This window comes from Pygoscelis adeliae, unplaced genomic scaffold (assembly GCF_000699105.1).
Source record: "Pygoscelis adeliae isolate BGI_AS28 unplaced genomic scaffold, ASM69910v1 Scaffold87, whole genome shotgun sequence".
Lineage (NCBI taxonomy): Eukaryota > Metazoa > Chordata > Aves > Sphenisciformes > Spheniscidae > Pygoscelis > Pygoscelis adeliae.
The window spans coordinates 37674-56237 of NW_008825098.1; the positions used below are offsets into that span (position 1 = coordinate 37674).

At 43.8% G+C, this 18564-nt stretch overlaps 1 protein-coding gene across 1 annotated transcript in view; it reads left to right on the plus strand.

Annotated features, from left to right (window-relative positions):
- BMPR1B (bone morphogenetic protein receptor, type IB) overlaps window positions 1-9780 on the plus strand; it is a 31404-nt gene extending 21624 nt beyond the window's left edge. The window contains exons 6-10 of the mRNA XM_009327030.1: window positions 1769-1961; window positions 2401-2698; window positions 5259-5434; window positions 6806-6936; window positions 9245-9780. Of these exons, the coding sequence (XP_009325305.1) occupies window positions 1769-1961; window positions 2401-2698; window positions 5259-5434; window positions 6806-6936; window positions 9245-9370 (924 nt within the window). The 3' untranslated portion in view covers window positions 9371-9780. The remainder of the gene's footprint in view (window positions 1-1768; window positions 1962-2400; window positions 2699-5258; window positions 5435-6805; window positions 6937-9244) is intronic.
- Window positions 9781-18564: the final 8784 nt, after the last annotated feature.

Sequence of the window (18564 nt, forward strand, 5' to 3'; positions counted from 1 at the left end):
TGTTAATCAAAAATAATGGCACTGAAGCCACCATCTTGGAAGTCTAATAAAACATTGCAGGGCTGAAAAAATGGTATTCTGTTTAAATGACAAGAAGAAAGCTGGAACATTTGAAATAGCTTTGCATAAATGCCACTGTATGTTTTTCTTCTTTAAATTGGCTAATATGAAAACCAGTAATTTATTTACAAAATAAATGATAATAGACCTTACCTAATAGGTTTTGAGTTTGTCTTTGGACATATGTTCATGCTGCAGTGGGGTTGTGGCAGTCCTGCTCCGCATTACCGAACTGGTAGCTTCCACTGGACCTCCCAGGGATAACAAAGGAAGCAGATGATTTTAAAATCAAGTTTTGATCATTTCTGTCAGCCAAGATGGCAAAAATATTTGGGAATACAGGAAATGCATATGATTCCATAAGGATTCAGACAGTGCACACTTGATGCAATAAACTGCTTGAAATGTGTATACGGATGGTGGCAAAACCGAGAGACCTTGAATTTGCACTTGTCCAGGTTTTGCCAATTGCTTGGGCCGGATGAGAAACTCCTTGCATTGGAGGCTATAAAGTCATTTTCTTTCAAAATCTTGTAAAATCCTACCAAACCAAAAATGATTAGCTGTGGATTGAACTGGCAATACTGTCGCACAAGAGGGTGACATTTTAATCTCCTGTTAACACTAGGGTGAGGCTGAGTCAGCCATGAACACCAGTGGGTTGTGTTGCAGCATCATCTACTTGAGTTTTCATTTGTGAACTTTTAGAAATATGTGATCCGCGGACATGCTCCAATCCTATGAGAATATGTTAGTCTACATTTGTCCAAGATTTTTTGTAGTCATAAAAGCTTGTTAAATGTAGAATGAGTCCATCTGCTACGTGGGGTCTGCCATCCGTATGAAGGGTATCTCTGCAATGCTGCCGAGTACATTGATCTTATGCTACAGCTGCACAAATGGTTTGACTTTAGCATCAGTTCACAGTACAGCCACTGACGAAGCTGGTACGGACACTAGAAAGGGCAGATTTAAATCTGTGCTTCCATGTCTTTGGAAGAAAACTTCTTACTTTTTATTACTGTGTAATGATGATTATTAAAATTAATGAAGGCACGTGGGTTCTAACTGTGTAAGTAGCGGTTGAGGTTCCTAACACCAAATTTATATTTTGAAATTATTAGGCATGGGATTTTCAAGGAAGGTGATGGGAAACTGCTCTCAGTAATTTTGCTAGTTTTGGAACGCCGATATGCTTTTGGCTCTTGTGAGCCCTAGCCTTGAGTCTCAACGGTGTTGAGTATGTGACAAACATTCATCCCCCTTTTAATTAAAAATGTCTTACCTATCCCTTTGGAATTTGGGTTGGGTTGGGGTGGCCGGGAGTGTTTTCTGTCAAAGCTTTTCCAAAAATAACAAAAAAATTTCCACAAAGTGGTGACCTCCCACAGGAAAATAAATATTTCAAGGTTGGTAGTCAAATATTTCCTTCACACAGACCGATTTACTTTCTTGAGAGGCCACGGTGCATTTTGGGAATGTATGGAAAGGCTTCTTTACAGTGGCAGGAATGGCCTCACCAGCACTGCGTCCTGGGGGAAACGGGGAGCGTCCGCATTGTGGAGCTTTACTGAAATCCACGTCGCAATGGCTGCGTATTCCCCTTTCCACTGGGCTTGCTGCGCGGGAAGCAAGCACAGAAGGAGGGAGGTGAACGCAGAAGGCTTCCGCGGAGCACGTTGTAACCGCCCATCTCGGCATTTCACAGGTTCAAAGGACCATCGCAAAACAGATTCAGATGGTAAAGCAGATCGGAAAAGGTCGCTATGGAGAAGTCTGGATGGGAAAGTGGCGTGGCGAAAAGGTAGCCGTGAAAGTTTTTTTTACCACGGAGGAGGCCAGCTGGTTCAGAGAAACAGAAATCTACCAGACTGTCCTGATGAGGCATGAAAATATTCTTGGTGAGTGAAATTAAAGAGAATTATTTGATAGTGTACAGGTTTCTTAAGTTTAATAATTTTGTATTTGCTGTTGTCTGATGCCCTTTCCTATGTTCTTTGTTACCTGCTGTGCTCTGTAATTAGCCACCTAGCACTTTTCAAAAGAAAGATGTTTCAAGGATTGCTGAAACGTAAATAGAAGTTAAAAAATAATGGGATTTGGGGGCTGTTACTCCAAACACCACATGTCTGTTTCTGCTTTTTTTTTTTTGCAGTCTGGGCTTTCTGAAAATATGTTAAAAGCTAGAGGTGAGGCATAGTTGCATGGAAGTAAGATGAAATAAATTAAATACCTTATTAAAATAAAACTATTGAAGTGGCTGACAGTCCAGAGTTCTGAGAAGTCCAAAAAAGCCCTGAGAAGTATTAATTTGAAAATCATCCTTTTTTTTTTTTGCAGGATTCATTGCCGCAGCCATTAAAGGTACAGGATCTTGGACCCAGCTGTACCTCATCACCGACTACCATGAGAATGGCTCACTTTATGATTATCTAAAATCTACTACCTTGGACACGAAAGCCATGCTAAAACTGGCTTACTCCTCCGTCAGTGGCTTGTGCCACCTGCACACTGAGATCTTCAGTACTCAGGGCAAACCTGCTATTGCCCACCGTGACCTAAAAAGTAAGAATATCCTGGTGAAAAAGAACGGTACCTGCTGTATAGCAGATTTGGGCTTGGCTGTTAAATTTATCAGGTGAGTAAAAGTGAGGAGGGTGAGGGACAGTTGGTAAATCAGATGCAAACGCTGGTTTAGTTGTTGATCGAGCAACGTGTAAGCACCTGCAGTGTATGTGCATACCTTTCACGCTATGCTCATCTGTATGTGAGGTGGGGCTACCTGTGTAGATGAGGATGTCGCTTAAACACATGATGCAGGTGTATAAATAGTCGCTTTTTAATTATTGAGCACATTAGTTGCATTTACAAAAAGGACCAGTTTTCATCACTTCGCCCTCAACAGCAACCTGAGTATTGCTATCACATGCTAAAAGGACATAGCACTGACGGGTCGAAGTCACGTCAGTAAACTTGTCACTGAAGCTTTCAGCTTGTCTGATCCCAAGATAATTCACTCACAACTTATACAGAATAATACTAATCATTTGCACAAGTTACTAATTGGGATTTATTGAAAAGCACCCCATTTGGGCTGCCTTTTGTTTCATTTCCTACAAATCAAATTGCCGAAGTACAGATTTGATTTTTGAAATGGCTTTTAAATTTGATTTTAAAAAAATGGTTGTGTGTTTAAACAACTTAGAGCAGACAAGTAGGACTTACACACTCCTGGGATTCGTAAAGGAGTCATCGCTGTCTGACAGCTCCGTTCAAAAGGAGCTTGAGCTCTCGGCAGTGGTCCTGGTGGTGGAGATGTGTGTTACAAAGTCTCTGGTTTTTCTGCGCGCAGAAGCGTGGCCACAGACCGAAGGTTTTGTTTCAGAGGTCAGCTTTGAAACCATGGGCTCCATGAAGTATCAAAAAAAAATTTAAGAATTCTGTACAGATCTTGAACTGAAATTATTCAGAGTGTAAGGAAGGCAGTTTTTATGTGCTCTTCTCACCATTCACTTATCTACCAGGTTTCTTGGTGAGGCTTTTCTTTTATGAACCTGACCTTTCTTTAGGAGATGAGAAAGGAATATTTTACTTTGAGGAACAGGGTCCTAGAAAACAACAACTTGGAAATACACTTTGCTGTAAAAATTGCAGGGAAGAAATTCACCCTTTGCAGGTATACCTTGCCTGACAAGTACAGAGCAGCACACTGCTTAGATATGAACCGAGAACTAGGAACTACCAAGTGTTGCTATAACAGAAGGTGAAATATGTATTTGTCACAGTCCAAATGGAATTTACATTGCATACTCAGCTTCTTTTCATACTAAATCCTTCCTTAGACAGCATTTCTCAGGCAATGACCAGGAACACAAAAAAGTAGTTAAAAGGGGTGTGCTCTGCTGAAGCTAATGAGTTTAGTGAAGTTCTCCCCATTTCTCTTTTTATTCGAAATATTGCAAGACAGTGCATGTCACTAGATTTATGTTACATTCTTGGAGGTATACAGAAACGCCACCAGCATATGTATGATTTAATGACTGTGTAGGTGACCAGTTGTACCTCACGCTCAGCTTTTTTTTCCATTTTAAAAACTGTAGGTGAAGAAAATTGCTGTAGGTGAAGAAATTTACAGAAGAAGTTGTATAATTATTCTGTGAGATTTTGTTGTATTCATGACATTTAAAATGTTTACATTTTGAAGGTGGGGAAAGGGAAACAGGCCTTTCTAAGCAAACCACAATATATGCCATATATTAAACTTCTAAAAACATTAAAATGGATACAGCTGAATTTGAGTTAATAAGAAAAAAAATAAAGCCAGTCACATAATTAATGGGAATTTGCTTCCCGTTAGATATACGTTGCCTCTTCTGGTCAATGTGTGAGGCGCGATACATTTGGTTAGATTTTTTTACACATTTACGTCTGTGTGTTTACACATCTTGTTTTGTAAAGGTTGGGAGAGATCAAACCTAATGCATGCACAAAAAATAATTAGACTCGTCTTCCTTGCAGATCTGATTTGCTACAGCTAAGTGATGCTGCCCCAGCTATTTAGTGTCCTCCATTAATTGCGAAGACTAAAGCATTAGGTGGTGGAGTATGTTAAGAAAACAGCGTTTAATGAAGATTTGATTGTTATCACCAGCATTAGAGCTCAGGCTAGTGCTAATGAAATCTTACAAATGTTACAGCATCCCTGTTGAGTCTTATCTCCATTGTGGTTCTGCATTTGAATGCTTAACATAGCCTCAGGCGGGTCAGCCTTTTAAGGAGGGTTGCCTTCGCACTAAGAGGCTTTCCTTGTAAGAATTGTTCCATTAAGATTATGCATTACTTTTGACCTTGTTTGAGAGTGGATGTAGTGTGAATTTACTAATTCTCCCATCTAAATTGCTTTCTTTTCAAGCCACTTTATTGCATGTTTGATGCCCTTTTTTTTTTTCCTTCTTTTTCTTTTAGTGATACAAACGAGGTAGACATACCTCCAAATACCCGTGTAGGATTCCTGGCCTGATCTTGATGTAGAGGCTTTCTTTGTAAGAATTGTTCCATTAAGATTATGCATTACTTTTGACCTTGTTTGAGAGTGGATGTAGTGTGAATTTACTAATTCTCCCATCTAAATTGCTTTCTTTTCAAGCCACTTTATTGCTTTTTGAAGCCCTTTTTTTTTTTCCTTCTTTTTCTTTTAGTGATACAAACGAGGTAGACATACCTCCAAATACCCGTGTAGGAACAAAACGCTATATGCCTCCTGAGGTGCTGGATGAAAGCTTGAATAGAAATCACTTTCAGTCGTACATCATGGCTGATATGTACAGTTTTGGACTCATCCTTTGGGAGATAGCAAGGAGATGTGTTTCAGGAGGTAAAGAGCTGGGAGATCACTTCTAATTGTGTCAGTAAACCCCATTTATAACCCAAATCTTCCATTACATCCTTTGCTCTGGGTAATTGTTTTTACTGTAATAAACAAAGGTGGATAAACCACACAGGTAACTCTCCTAATATCTGTTCTTGTAGAAACTTAAAGCATCAGTTAGTGCTATTTCAACAGCAAAGATTTAGACTGTATTTTAATGGCTCGTTTGAAGTCAGTGGATGCCTGCACTAAAGAAGGAGTATGGAACTCATTTGCGGGCCTTTTCCAATGGCAACACATTTTTGCTGGACTGGGGGTATTCAGTTATTTTAGCAGAAAGAAAATAGTGATTTCTTTGTTTTGTTAGATTTAAATAGAAGGAGGAGGACAATTTGGGGGTATGCTGTGCCACTATTTAAAGTAAATAATCTATTTACAAGACAAGAAGAAAAAAACCAGAGGGAAGTGGCACTTATTACATCGTTGTCATACCAGTGATGTGCCTCATTTCCTTCTGATATCAGCCATTCAAGCGTGAGGACAGCAAACACAAAGCAATGCAGCCAGCTGCAGACTCGGGGCATAGATCCATCCTTGTACGCATAGGCTATGTGTGCTTTCTGCACGTAGAGCTCAGTGTAGTGCAGAAATGATGTTATTACCTCTGTTTTGCCACTAAGGAAAGTTAAATGCAGAGAAATGACTTGGCAGCGGTTACGTGCCAGACTGGTGGCAAGTAAGAGTAGAGCATGTCTCTTTTGGGTCTGCGCTACCTTCACCAGACTTTATGGGTCTTTAAAGCCTGCACCATTGTGCTGAATGCTCGCTCCATGCTTACCCTAGGGGAGCTGAATTTCACCGATGGGCAACGCGATCCCTGTGTTTACAAACTGGTGAAGTGTATTGCAGTGATGCGATGTAAAATCTGTAATATTGTTGTCATCGTTGCTGTGCACAAAGAATGGTACCTTGCCATGTTCTGAAAAGGCACAGAAATGCCCTTTAATGTATACCAGGTCCACTGATAAGGAGACCTAATTCAAGGTTAATTCTCTGCCAAATTACTCTGATACGGGCCCTGTGCTAATAGTTCTTTCTGTGATAACTTACTGGAGATTGCTGGACTGGACAGCAGTGGTAGAAACTCTCACATGGCAAGTAACTATGCTTTCAGATAAAGATACCTGGCCAGTCTTTACAGAGCAATGGTTACATCGGAACTTGACTGTGGAATAAACTTATAGGGCAGGGAAGTCCTTCTAAGCAGAAGTACATCCAATTGTTAAACAGGATGGTCAATCTGTTATAAAATGAGAGGGGAAGAGGGTAGTGGAAGGTGTCTTCTGCAAGTGACGGGCAACTAATTGCTTCTTTCAGGAATAGTTGAGGAATACCAGCTTCCATACCATGACCTTGTGCCCAGCGACCCCTCGTACGAGGACATGCGGGAGATTGTGTGCATCAAGAGACTACGCCCTTCGTTTCCCAACAGATGGAGCAGTGATGAGGTATCGTCCCTCTTAAAATGCAGCCTGTGTTTTTAATCAGAGTGAGTGAGTGAGGTTGACCCAATTCTGCATCATTTCGAGTGAGGAGGAGCTTTACCACTGGTGCTAGCACCAGTCATGGTGTAACAGGGCTCGGGAAGGAGTGCAACCTTCTCAGATATCCCCACTGAAGGTTTCAGAGCTCCAGGGGCCATAGCCTACGATATTTGCAAGCGGGTTCCTTGTGTGCTGTCTACCAGATCCCACAGCGGTAGCAGGCTGTGCTCAGACCTTCTTAGTCTCTCTGTTTTCCTCTTGCACTCATTTTGCTTTCTGCTCCCAGTATTAATAGCATTAAATCAGTGGCTAGCCAAAAATGTTGAAAAAGAAAGTATTTTGTAGTGTGTAGTGTAGTGGCAGCGTACTAGGTGTACCGGCAACTACTTCAGCATGTACTGACGTGTGGACTGTAATACCAACATTTTCCCTTTTTTTTTTTTTAAAGAAGGAAATTTCTCCTGTCTCGTTGAAATGAAATGAGTATACAGCTTTTCTGTGATCACAGATGTGCAGGCTTGGAAACACGATTTTACCGTGATTTTATGCTAACATGAGCACAAGATATTAAGTTTCACTCTTACGGTGTTGATATGCAATAGTACTGACCACAGTAGCTGAGCTGCACCGAGGAGCACCGATCGTTCACCCCTTTACATCGTACAGAAAACGGTGCTCATGTACCTCTTCGCATTTTAGCAGAGAGGGCTACAGATGTGGCCTTTCAGAGGAGACGTAGGATCCAGAAAATGCATTCCAGAATAAAACGAGGAAGTGAGAGGGCTGGGGGACAATCTGAACTCTCCCTGCTGAGCACCTGTAATGAAGCAAAGTTGTGCTCGTGGGATCGGAGATGAATGGTTGAGGCACCGCAGGCAAACCTGCCAACTGCTCTCAAGATGCTATGGAGGAGGGGTCATTAATCATGTTAATTGGTACAGTTTAGTTTGTAAAGTTTTCTACAGTCGCAGAAGACAGCTGCCATTTGGGAATAGCAGTGTGTAGATGAATATTCTGCAGGTAGATGAAAGTTTTAGGTGGCATGAGATGTAGGCAATTTGGGAATGTGAGGGAAAAATAAAACAACCTCCCTGGGAGGCTTGAGGACTTGTGCAACAGCCAGTGTGGGAAGATCTAACCGAGACTCATTTGCCTCATCCTCTCCCTAGCCAAATCCCTCTGAGCCTTCAGACCGGGAGTGGAAACGCTGGAGGAAGTGCTGTTAGTATCGATCCCAGGAAGGGCTTTTCCGCAGTGGCACGTAGCGTGTGTTTGGTCTGCTACCACACATATCGAGGATTGGGAAGGCTCGTTGAAATAACTGTTCTTGAGTAATTGGTTAGCATCATCAGTAATCCCACTTCAGGCATTCTAGCGATGAGAGGCAAACTTGTTAGTGCATAAAACCGTGTGTATCACCAAAACGCGTTTATAAAAATCTGCATTAATCTGAAATGTATTAGGCTGGTCTGGGCACTGCTGGTGGTGTTTATGCTTAATGCCTTTCAGGGTCTGCACTGCTTCTGGGCCAGGAGCCTCATGAAAACAGAGAGCAAGCTGGATGAGAGGGAGAACTTCTCTTTTCCTATTGTAGCAAGCAAATCTTCAGGCAGCATAAATCCGTAGGCTGACGGGGTCATCACCCGGCTGCGGTGGCTTAGGTGGTGCTTTATGTTTGGAGGAAGGTGGTAGACGCAGAGCAGGGATGTATGCTCCTTTTCCAGCATGGCAAAGGCAATGCTGAGTTGCTGCTGGGAGCCGGAGGAGGGTCTGGCTATGTTTCAGGAGCGAGCTGGGGATGGAACAGGACAGGGTAGAGCTGAGCCGGGTGCTCGCAGGCAGCTTTCCGGTGGGGGCGGCTGGGCAGGAGCCGTGGGTGCGTGCTCATGCTGGACTGTACCCCGGGGGCCATTCGCTGGCTGAGGAAAATGAATTTGTACAGCAAAGGGCTCGCTGTACAGACCCACACTTGTGCGGGTCAGGCTGCGTGGGTTTGGGGAAGGGGAGATAAGGAAAGTGCTTTTGTGGAACATACAGCCAAGTCTAGACTACAACTTGTCATAAATTGTAAGAGTAATTGCCGTGTTTGGAGAACTCTCCTTAATATACAGAGAACAAAAGCTCTTGAAAAGTGATACCAGCCAGCATCTTGTCTTTTTTTTGGCTGCCCTTAGAAAAGACCTTTTCCCTTCAGTTTTTCGGCATTGCCACCAGCTGCAGTCTCTTCTTCCGCTGACCCAGGTGGGACTTTCTCTCCCATTTCTCTCTGCAGTGCCTACGGCAGATGGGGAAGCTGATGATGGAGTGCTGGGCTCACAACCCCGCCTCCCGGCTCACAGCCCTGCGGGTCAAGAAAACACTTGCCAAAATGTCAGAGTCGCAGGACATTAAACTCTGATTTGGCCAGAGGCAGCTCTCGTGAAGGCCCATAGAAACGGACTTTCTCGTGCAGGCAGAAGTCCTGAAGAGGTATCGAAAGTCTTCGCTAATAAGTACCTTGAATGCAGTCATGCTTAAGAGCATCTGTAAGTTTGTTTGACAGCTTTTGAGGAGGCTATCCTTTGCAAAAATCAGCTGAATTTTGACATACGTGATTGGAAGAGGCTTGTCTGCCCTTGTTTACACGGGGAAATACAGTTTTAGTAACTGGTTTAAGATTATGCATGTTGCTTTCCATGAAAGCCACTTATTATTTTATTATTATTATTGTTATTATTATTATTATTTTGATTGTTTAAAAAGATACTGCTTTAAATTTTATGAAAATAAAACTTTTGGTTAGAAGTAAAAAAGATGTATATTGTTACATTAAAAAAACTTGGAAGAAACTGTGCTGAAAATGAAAGCAAAGCGACTTTTTCATTTATAGATTATTGCACTCCAGCATTTAAAAAAAAAAGGAGAGGGTCTTGTGCAGCTCAGAGGAGCTGTAATGGAAGCAGTCTTAAACAGTCTCTGCCTACCTGCGGAGATGATTTTCCATAGTCCTGCCCATGTGAGCCGTTCTCTCAGTATGGAGATGGAGCCCAATTACGTCCCTGCCATCATTAGCACGGGCGGCTGGGTTCCTGTGGGTGGCCTGTCCCAGGGGAGGTCGTACTTTGTTTAAGGTGATTGGGAGCCGTATCAATATGGTTCGGTGTGACTTGCTCATTTGAAGAAGCTTTTCACGTTTCCAGGAAAGCTGATGGGTATGGTACCAGGATGATGGTAAACAAGTGCCCTTTTTCTCGGCTTTTTTTTTTCTTTCTTTCTTTCCCCTCACTGCAAAATAAAGTATTTTGTGTGTGAGTGGAAATGAGGTACGCATTTAGATCCTCTGGTAAATTTGAAACTGCTGTGACCTACATACATAACCACGGGGTAAGAGGAAGTTCCTTGTGAGGAAAAATTCTTAACTTGCTCTTTCATCTGTGTAAAAGTGAGGTATCCGTCTACAACCACAGTTGGGAAAAAATAATAATCTGTGTTCCCTTTTTTAAGGGAAAGTGAAAACCTCAAAAATTCCCATTTTTGGGGTGGCAGTAATTTTTCTTTAAGCGTAATGAGACGTGGTGCCTCCTGGCCGCAGTAGGAAACCGATGGGGAAGGAGCCTGGGACTTGGCTGTGGGGTGAGAGCTGGGCACTGCAGCCAGCAGCGGGTAGGTGCCTCCAGCGCTTCTCCCACTGTACTGAGAGGCACCACAAACCGAACAATTTGGCTTAAGCTTCATCTGCCCTACTATTTCATGTGGCCTTCCAGCAGCCTCGAAGCCTCTGGGAGCCACCGCGCTGTAGTGACAGCCTCTGCCGCCAAGCTGGGGCTGCGTAGCATCGTGGTTCCAGCAAGAGGAGCTTTTAGAGGAGAAGAGCAACAGGAAACGTATTTACCGTCTTTCCCCATTCCTCCTTCCTGGGGCTGCAGCAGTTGCTGCGATGTTAAAACTACAGAAGGGGAAATGAGAGGTGAAATATTCCCCATGGAGTATTTTCTTGAGAAAGGTCTCTGTTCCACATCAGGTTCTCAAAGCTGAGCTGTATGGGAGTTACCAGTTTACCCTTCTTTACCCTTCTTTTATTTATTTTTTTAATTTTTTTTGCCTGCCTATGTCCTGTTTCACTAGATGGTGTTCAGTTTAATTTTGAAATAAGTCCTTACAAATGCTGCTTTGATTATGCTAAGCCTATTTCAGAACTGAAATAATTGCCATGCTGGATTTAGCCTCAGCATTTCTGTAATGCTTCTTTTTTCCCTTTTTGGACAAAAGTGATTTATTTGTGGTAGGTAGGTATATAATTGGGGTTTAGCTTCACGGCTCCCTGAAGGTATTTCTAGTTGGAAAAATTACCATTTTATACTTTCAAGCTAGCAGAGAAAAAGGCGCAGGTTCAAGAGAACCAGCAAGACCTCCATGATTATAGGTGTTAAAAAGTTTAATCAGAGGATTCTCGTTAATTAGAGTGCTTTTTCCGCAGTGCAGTTTCCCTGCCTGTACCCCAAAATACCAAACCATACAAAAAGAAAGTCTCCGAGAGTTAATAGTACACCGAACCCTGGCCCCAAGAGGGACGATGTTGGTTCCCCTGTCCTTAAACAGCGCCCTTGCGTGGCTGGGAGCGGAGTTTGCTCCTCTCCTTGGCTGCCTTGGCTTGAAGATTTGTGACCCAAAAATGAGGAGGACAGCCCAGCCTCTCTTCACCTTTTTGTCTTAGTGAATGGAGCCACGGGGTTTCTACTCTCACTCCTTTCGCCTTCATGCCCTTTCACAAAAACCAGCGCAGCCCCGAGGAACGGGGGTTTCTCGGCTCCGGTGAAGCAGATGGGACTGTTGACTTTGGCAGCGATCGGGGCAGGCTCAGTCGATCCCACCTCCGAGCCCGGGACCCGCATCAGCGGTCGCGCAGCAGAATGCCTCTTCCCTGCTGTGTTTAGGTGTGTTTCACGTCTGCTTTCCTCAAATAGATTTTTTTTTTTTTTTTACTATTATCATGGCTCTCCCCAGAAATGTTTCAGAGGGTGCTTTGCTAGCTGGCCGACATGAGGCACGCAGTGCCCCCGGCACCTGCCGTCAGTGTGTTGCGAGAGAAAGGGCCAGTCGCTGGTTTTCTGAACAAGTCTTACTTTTTTTGGTCCAAAAGAAAGGGATCTAAGATACTGGTTGATAGGTTACATAAAGCATGTATGTTAAATGTTCAAGTTTATGTGTGTTTTTTATATATATATATATAAAAAAATATATATATATATTCAATTGGGAGTCTGGAATAACTCCAGTATGTGGATTAAGAGTAAACTATTACAGATGATAAAGCACTAAATAAAACATAATATTTATTTATGAAAATGCATAATGGCAAATCACTGCAACTGTGCTGTTATAGGAAAATAAATAAATAAATATATATATATATATATAAAAGGAGACACACCTCTGAGAAAGCAAAGGGTCTGCAGTTGTATTACTAGTGCCTGCCCATTTTGTCCCAAGACTCGAAAGGCCAGATTTTGCCCTCAAATCTCCTACCCACTGTAATTGATGATATTGTAAAGGGATATTCCTAAGGGCAGAAAACAGCCTAAGGCATGCTTGGAAGTCGTTTGTTCTAGCACTGTGACATTCGAGTTACCGCCTGCATGTTTGACCTTCTGCAACACTCAATGTGTAATTGTTATGGTTTCAGCATGTACAGTGACTGCAGGTTAGTGCATTTATTTTGCCAGGTGTGGCCTTTTAATGTTACTTCCAATGATTTCGGTAGTTTCACAGTGCACGTCGATGAGGGCTTGGAAGTCGGTGGTGGAGATAATCGTGGCTTCAGTGCCCGCAGATCTGGAAATCCAGTTTTCAAATGTAAAGCCCTGAAGGAAGTTTAGTTTAGTGACTTATTGGCATACGTAAGACGACATAGGTAAGTGGGAGAAGAAGGAAAAAAACCAAACCCAAAAGGAAGAGAGATGCCATCTAGCAACTGCTATCCATTCTCTAGCACAAAGTTATTTCTATTAAAGAAAAGGCTGACAAGTAAAGACTAAGAAACTAATTTCTGTTCTTTTTTGAGAACCAGTGCCTTATTAAACCTGTAAATACTGTAATTAGAAAACCTGGGGAACAAACTGTTACGTTGTATTTGTTCAAATTGTATATGGTTGTTTTAACATTCCCCCAAATAAAATTGTTTCCATCTCCCCACGAAAGAGATTGCTTTTACTTCAATTTATTTTTCATGTGCTTGAAAAGCACCGCCTTTGGGTTTCATTTCTCTGGCTAGATTATTTTGACCATGCCTCATTTTATTTATTTTTTATAAGATTTTTCCTCTGAGCAAACAAGTAAACAGTAAGATGTTGCATATGCTTCCACTGGCATAAAAAAGCATCACCCCTTTCACAACTCAGTGAAGAGAGAAATAGTAATTAAAATAGTGTTATGACTAATAGAGCAGTCACTCATATTTTGTGGCTGATTATGTAAATCTATAGAAATTTGGCATTCGCATAATATTTTTGTGAGGGCCCCCCTTCCCTTCTTTCCCCCACGTATTTATGAATTGTGACTACTATTTTTAATAGCACAGGAGGCACAGGAGGTAATCTGTGCACAGACTGAAGCTAGATTATCCAGCCCTGTGCTTCAGGAGAAGAAAAGTTGCAGCCTACATACACCGCATCAGCTGAAACGTGGCATTGCTTAGTGCCAAGAGACATCGGAGCGTATGTATCTCTGCATACATAGAGATACTTGTATGTATTTGTATTTACAGCCTGAGCTCTCTTCTCATCCTGCAGTGCCGTGTTTCAGCATGCAGCATTCAGCTCGGCATTTCCTATGTGTAATTACCTTGCCGGTTATTTTCAGAGAAGTGTGTAAACAGCGTTTTTCCCTTGAGCAGCGTCTTGCCGATGACTAACACAGACCCTGCAGCCCTCCTGCTTTGCCTCGGGCTGTCTGCGATCAGCAGCGGAGCGTTCTGGTTATTCTCCAGCATCATTTCCACAGTCCCTTGGCCAGGCCACGTCTAGATGGGAAAGCCTCATGCTTGCTGCACGTTGTCCCTGGCATGTCACCGTATTCCCATAGTTTTGGGGCTGTTTCTGCTCCACTTGGCTGCACAGTGCTGGAGGCGATCTGGTGCTCCAGCACAGCCTGTCTGGGCTGCACCTTCTCCAGCGTGTTGCTGAGATAGGTGTTTCTGCAGCCGCCATCTGTATCTCTGCTTTTTCCACTAACTTTCTAGCTATGGCTTTTGGGGCAGTCCTAGGCTCTGTTCTCATTTTCTTTCCTCTCCACCTTGCTAGGCTTAGCTACCCTTATCTTCTGCAGCTGCAGGCAACGCTGGGACTGTTTCGCTTCCATTCAAGGTTGGCAGAGTTACGTTACTGTCCCCTGTTGAAACCGGAGCTCTGCTTCCTTGTGAAACACACTGAACTGTGCCTTTCACTACCTGGGAAGGAGAGTTGCAGTCCCACCTTCACATGCAGAAACACCGGAGCAGACACTTCCAGGAGTCTCAGGAAGAACAGCTAGAGGTGAGGTACCTGAAGAAAAAGTCCCTGAAGATAAGGAGGGAACTGCTTGGCCAATGCAAAGACTGCAGGCTGCAGCAGACCCAACCCACAGGGGTGTCAGAAACCAAAGGAAACTCAAGTTTGGCAATGTACGTAGACAGGGTGGGAATAGTGGGATGGACAGAAAAGAGCTTGTCTACTGTGAAAGCTGTATATGGAAAGACAAAACTGGAAGAGAAGGCAGACAGACACCAGGAAATGTAAAAGCAGTGACTGTGTCCAAAGCGGGCATCTTAGTCTTAGAGAAACCAGCCCTGTCTGCAGCTCAGCTCTCTTTGGCTGCAGGACCAACACGGTGGCCAAAGTTACCACTGAAGAAGTTATGCCTTGTGTCCCCTGGGATGCAGGTTCTCCATTCACATCATAGCTCCAAGTCCTCTTCATACATAATCTACCTCTTCCTATTACAGAGAAGATAATCATAAAAGAAAAAATGAATAGTTCTCCCTCCATGTTGCCAAAGGTCCAGTGGCTTCTGGATGGAGTAAACATGTCACTGGCGCTTGGCCACAGCTCTGCGCCATGCTCGATGTACTTGAGCAATGCCCAGTATTTCATCCGGTCTCGGGGTGGCAGGTCTTGGCTCAGTAACCTGCCAGTCACCAGCTCCATCCCCAGTAGCCACAAGGGGCCTCTGCATGAGCTGGTACTGCGGGGCTGCCTGTGCCCGGCCTCCTGCAAAGAATTACTGCCTCTTAAGTACAAATAAATTACAGGAGCCAGAGGGTAGAGATTGCCCACATCCCATTTTTAGCAGAGAAGCCAGGGAAACGGAGGAGCCTTGTTAGCTATGCCTTTCATTGCAGAATGAAGAAGCCAGCAGTGTCCCGTGCTTAGGGACAACAGCCTGAGCAGTTATCTTCTGCCTACCATGTAGTTCGCGTTAAGACTTGCAATGGGAGGAAAATAAAATAAAGCTGCCTTAGACCTTGGGAAAAGCTTGTTGTAATCCAAGCATACAAGGGATGGGTTTTTAAAGGTCTGCCCTTTTCCAGCTGGACTGCAGGGTCTCGCAAACCTGGCAAATGCATTTGTCGCCATGTTCTCGGCTTTTGAGCTGTTTGCTATGTTTGGCTTCGTATGCTATTGGAGTGCCTTTGCTTTGATTTAACCTTGACTTGCCTCCAGGGAGAGCTACTGAGCGAGCACATCATGCGGCCATGCTGGCAGGCTGTGGGTCTGGCATATGAGATGGCAAGGGCTGAGCGTTCCTCAGCGCGGCACAGCAGGAGAGCCCGAGGGCCAGCAGGCAGCCCTGCACCCCCAGGGAAGGGGACGGGACGGGATAGATGGGATGGGATGGGGTGGTGCTGACCCCGGCAGTGCACAGGCCCCCGTATCGCCTCCATCACGGGCAGGATGAGCTCCTCAGCCCGGGGCTGACCCGCTGACGAGGGGCTGGCTGTAGGAGATGACTGTTTTCCCACCACCACCCCACTCCTCAGCTGGAAGAAGCAGCTGTGCTGCAGAATTGCCTCTTGCACCCCCTGAAACCAGAGCTTAATACTGAGGCTGGTGAGAACCACCATGTCTGAACTTCAGTGTCTGAGCATTTTATCCACCTGGCTAAATCAGACATAAGCAGGTCCTGCTGGACAGAATCACCTTGCCCAAGTGGCGTTTAGTTTGCCTCCCAGGAGTTTGCGACAAGCCCAGTGGGCTGCTCCCCTCTGTAACAAAAAGGCTGGATGTGGGGAGGGGAGCTGAGCTCAGTGGCTGAGGATGCGTTTTCTTGCCCATTGCTTTTCTCCACCTTTGCGGCCACGAAACGCAAACCCCAGGAAAACTGTCGGGGGCAAATCCTCCCGTAGATGCTGGGGTAAAACCCCATAAGGGGGGAGAGGCACGACGATTTATGAAGTGCAATGAAACAGCCTGCATGGGCATGTGGATGTCATGAATGGTATCTTATGAGGGAGACTACATCACAAGGAGTTCTTATGTGCAGATACGTTTTTTTCTGAGCGTTTGTTTTGTTTTGGTTTGGGGTTTTTTTGTGGTTTTTTTTTTTTTTTTTTTTTTAAGAAATTAAAAGACTCCTCTTTCCTTCCAAGCCTCCAGGAACTAAACAATTGAACACAAGGTAGTGGTGTATTTTTTTTTTTCCAGTTGCTTATAAATATAATTTATTACCTGTTTAAAAATTCTTTCTTACACTTTGTACATGTCAGGCTGACAGAATAAATGCAGGCATTTACAAACAGAGGGAAGGAGAAAAAGGGAGGGGGGTAAGAGGCACACTCAGAACTAGTAAACCACACCTCCACTGTACAGCAATACAAATAATGCAATGGCTAGCACTTCTCTGATAGTAAGTCAGTTTTTAGAAAAGGAATTGCATAGAAGATACAGCAATAGGGAAATCAAAACCAAAATAGTTCTCCAGATCTGAATAGCAAAGAAAATGAACCCTGGTAGAGCTGAGACATGGGAAGAGGAGGGAGAAACGCAATAAACCCTCTCAGCCTGGGTTGCACAGACGTTTCATTTCCTATGGGCCCTCCTTCTTTGCTTTAGAAAGGTACCAAAGGTACCATCTTCATGTTTTTTGGGGGGGGGGGTTCACTCTTCAACATTAACAGACAGAACATGTGTTAGCAAAAAAGTCTACCACACAGATGTGCCAAAACGGTAATGCCAGGTAATGCCATAACTTCTCTGTCTCAGCTGTGTTACGCACCCTGCTTCAAAGTAGGTTATTGACTCACGCCTCGAGGGGTGTTTTTGCAAGGTGCCTTGCAAGGTCTATTGGAGAAGAGTGTTTTGCTTCTCCTTCCTTCTAATTTTGTTTACTTTCCAGACTGATTTTGCTTTTTATTTGTACTGTTTAAGCTCCCAAATTTACTGGCAAGCCATAGCAAGAGCCAGCTGGCAGCAGCCAAAGAAGCTCTTGGGGCCACGGCAAGCTTTTCTCATCTAGGGGCTATTGTCCCACCAGCTGCAAGCCGGCAGCTGGAGACCGGAGTGCCAGTGCTCAGAGAGCCACCTCACCGCTGCAGGGGGGCCCTGCCTGATCACATCCTGCTTCTTCACGGGCATCGAGAAGTTACTCGCATGCCATGGCATGGGATGCTTTTGGAGAAAAGGGCAGGCCCAGGGTTCAGCACACGTAGCAATTAATTTATTTGTAAGCAGTCGAGGAGACTGAACCACTATTAAATACATTTAACCAGCATCACAGAAAATGTGAAATACCTATTCGGTGATAGAGGTTTGTGGGAACTCTGGATTATCATTGCTTTTTTGAACAGGCAGAGCTTATCAAAGGACTTTCCAATAAAGGGATTTTCAGATTTCAGAGAGCAGGTGCCAAGCTTAAAGGACTAGTAAGTAAAAAACCTAAATGCTCCTATTTCAAGAGAGGAGCTTGACCTACCAAACTTGACGGCTCATTTCTGTGGCTTTGGTTCAAGTCCAACTCTAGTTCCTTGCCAGCTTTTACTCTGTTGGCTCTCGATGTACTCCCTATTTGACCTTGCAGTGATGATACAGCACTGAATTTTGACCTTCATGTTCCCAAGCAAAAGTTGGTCATAAGAGGATGCCTACAAATAACATCAGAGCTAAAAGCCTCCAGCAGTAGGTGTCCTTTATTTTCTCCTCCCTGCCTGTCTATATATGTACACACACACACACACACACACACACACACTTTGCATTTCTGTTAAATTCCCACTTCAAAGGATGTCTGAGATACATGCTTCAGCATTTAAAAATCTGCAGCGCAGCTCATTTTATGAACTCAAGGTTTCACACACAAGCTAGGAATGGATTGCGGTGGTGACCCCAAAGTCAATACCTCATTGGAGTCCTTGTGGGAGAAGGGCCAAAGGTTTGGTTTTCATTCACAAACCACTCCGATCTTTGCACTGCCTGATATTAAGCAAGCCAGTGTGCAAACAATTAGTTACTTCATGGCCAGATGATAGCCAGCGTAATACTTGAAAAGACTTCTGAACACTCAGTAAGATAGTTTACAAAGTGCCCTGGACACGAGATTAAAAAAAACCAACCTCAACAGTATAATCTTGTTTAAAATTAACCT